This window comes from Medicago sativa, chromosome 4 (assembly GCF_051527215.1).
Source record: "Medicago sativa cultivar Bolivia chromosome 4, Bolivia_mono, whole genome shotgun sequence".
In the NCBI taxonomy this organism is placed as follows: Eukaryota; Viridiplantae; Streptophyta; class Magnoliopsida; order Fabales; family Fabaceae; genus Medicago; species Medicago sativa.
The window spans coordinates 64,611,487-64,614,468 of NC_140752.1; the positions used below are offsets into that span (position 1 = coordinate 64,611,487).

Below are 2,982 nucleotides of genomic sequence, written 5' to 3' on the forward strand. Positions count from 1 at the left end.
TAATTCCTTCAAAAAAAAAAATCTAATCTAATTAAAAAAAAAAAAATCAAAACTTTATTCCGCGAAAAAGAAGGGAAAAGGCATCTCAGCCATCCATCATCCAGCGTCGTCAAATGCCTTCGAACCAGCCAGCTCATCGATCCGCATCATCGTTTTTCAAAAACACAATCCTGACCGTCCGTCATCATATCCTATGGCAATGTAATTAACGGATTAAACAATTCCACGTCATCGATCCGCAACGAACCTCACTAACCAATAGAAACACGAGAACCATCTCCTATATAAATCATCACACCGTAACACTCTGAATTCATTCATCAAAATTTCCCAATTCAAACCTTCTTCGCGTTCAAATTTTCTTTTTCTCTCGAAATCTCAGTTCGAAATGGACGCAAGCACGAAGACAACAAAGAAGGGAGCCGGTGGAAGGAAAGGAGGAGGACCAAGGAAGAAGTCGGTGACAAGATCAATCAGAGCCGGTCTTCAATTTCCAGTCGGAAGAATCGGTCGATACTTGAAGAAAGGAAGATATGCTCAGCGTGTCGGAACAGGTGCACCAGTATACCTAGCAGCAGTTCTTGAATATCTCGCTGCTGAAGTTCTTGAATTGGCTGGAAATGCAGCACGTGATAACAAGAAGAATAGAATCATCCCAAGGCATGTGTTGTTGGCTGTTAGGAATGATGAAGAGCTTGGTAAATTACTTGCTGGTGTAACCATTGCTCATGGTGGTGTTCTTCCTAATATTAACCCTATCCTTTTGCCTAAGAAGAATGAAAAAGCTGCTCCTGCTAACAAAGAGCCAAAGAAGGCTGGAAAGTCTCCAAAGAAGGCTTAGATCTGATTCTAGGAACAATTAGATCTTTTAATTAGTTTTCTTTCTTTTTTAGTTTTTTTTTTTTTTTTTTTTTTGCTTTTGAAGTTGTGATGAAGTAACGGGATCTTGTTGATCCTTTTTGTGTATGATAATGGTGGAATTAATGAAAATCGGGTTTCAAAATTGTTTCTATTCGACAATTTCAATGAGTTTATATTCCAATATTGTAATGTGATGATAGGAATTTAATAGAAGAGATCTACGCATTAAAAGTTTATTGGCCAATTGTTAATAGTGCACTAGTTTACAACTTTTATAAAGCTTGAGACCTGTTTAGACCAATCTGAGTTGGAGTAACCATCATATAGAGACAATGCGTTGAATTTTACCACAATTCATAAACTTGCAGTTTAATCTCAAGCTTGCGATAAATAGTTTAAAAATCTGCAATATCATTGTTGCAATTCTACTAAAAATGTCCCGCTGTTTTTACCATAGTTCAATGAAAAATTATGGATGTTACTTGTTGTATTTTAGTAACAGTTACCATCCACAAGATCAGGAAAGTTAAGGGTCCACTGAACTATTAATCCATGACATAACAATGGTGTTGCAATGATAATGCAACCATAGCTGGGCTAAGTAAGCTTATCCTATCACTCAAGTGAGTACAATAAGGTGTTGGAACAAAAAAAATGAAACCATAACCGATGGCGACCAAGAATGATAATTGTTACGTTTTAAGGGAAGAGAAGCTATTACAGCAACTGGAGTGTTGCTTGGGTGCATGAGATACATATTTAGCATAGAGAAATGATATTTGAACAACCAATTTTTGACAATTTTTGTGACAACTTTCTCTCTAAAATTCACATTCTCTTTTTACTCTCTCTCTATTGTTTTGGTTTTTGTGCCACTACCTAAATTTGTTTGTAAATTTTAGTTGTTCAAGAAGTTGTCCCAAGAAAGGGTTGTTCAAATAACATCCCTCGCATAGCACATCATTCTGATAACTCTTGCTGTTGGAGGAACCTCCACGGTTCACGCTGCCAGATGAGCGTTCTGAAGCCATAATAGATTAGAAACAGCTTTCAATTTAGGGTAATAAATCAAAGAATGATTGAAAATTGACTCGATTGAACCGTGAATTAGGTAAACTAGTGGGGATTCAAGATATGAAGATGCAGTTGAAGTGGAGAAGCTTCAACATAAAAGGGATTTGATGAATTCAAAGTTGTGCAACAAAGATTTCAAAGGGACTGATACCATGAGAAAATGGCAATCAAACTCAAATGAAAATGTCAAATCTAAATCTTATCACAATAGCTCACTAGCACATATGAGACATGTTACAAGAGAAGGACCAACTAATTGATAACAGACGCAACAAATTGAACAGAATCTAACTGAACTCATCAAAGTTGGAATGGGATCTTGTTGATCCTTTTTGTGTATGATAATGGTGGAATTAATGAAAATTGGGCTTAATAAATGTTTCTATTCTGCAATTTTGGTTAGTTTAAATTTGAAGAGGTCAATATATGCGATATAATATTTAGTTTCTTTGGGTGAACACCTGTTTTGAATTACATTGTTGCCTTTTTTCTGTAGCTGTTTTTAAATAGACGAAATTGAATTCCTATTTCAAGTAGTGAAAATATAAAAGAAAATTAAATGGAAGACGATGTGAAGATTGATATAAACTATGAAAGTGGATGAACCATGTCTCTATCCAAATATTGGTGTAGTTTGCGTGTATCTCGAAGTACAGTGGTAGGGGAGGAGTTACCTCAATGGGGAGCCTAAGGCTAACAAACTTTATTGGGGTCCATCAGTGTGGTTGCCATTTTGGTCTGTGAGATTTTCTGTCAGTAGGTTGTTTAAGGTGCCGGGCTGTGTAGCAGTTTTGGTCTGAGGTGAGTTTGGAGAATTTTGGCGTTGGAATGAAAGGTGAGCAGATTTTTCGGTAGAATTATAGCGGTGGCAGCAGCAGTATCGACCATCTCATTTGTGTGTGGTCTGGTTGCTTGTGTTGGAGCTTTGGATGTCCTGGTTTTTGTTTCAGGAGCGGTGCATTCGCATCAGAATTTGGATCAGGAAGATAATTGGAGCAAATTTTCTGCACCGTATTAGGGTGATCGTTCCTGGTGTAATACAGTATG

The 2,982-nt window shown here is 36.9% G+C and overlaps 1 protein-coding gene across 1 annotated transcript; it reads left to right on the top strand.

Annotated features, from left to right (window-relative positions):
* The first annotated feature begins 320 nt into the window (after window positions 1-320).
* LOC146930725 (putative histone H2A.3) lies at window positions 321-1,020 on the top strand. The gene has a single exon (XM_085702200.1). The coding sequence runs from the start codon at window positions 389-391 to the stop codon at window positions 839-841; it is 453 nt and encodes a 150-aa protein (XP_085558326.1). The 5' UTR covers window positions 321-388; the 3' UTR covers window positions 842-1,020.
* Window positions 1,021-2,982: the final 1,962 nt, after the last annotated feature.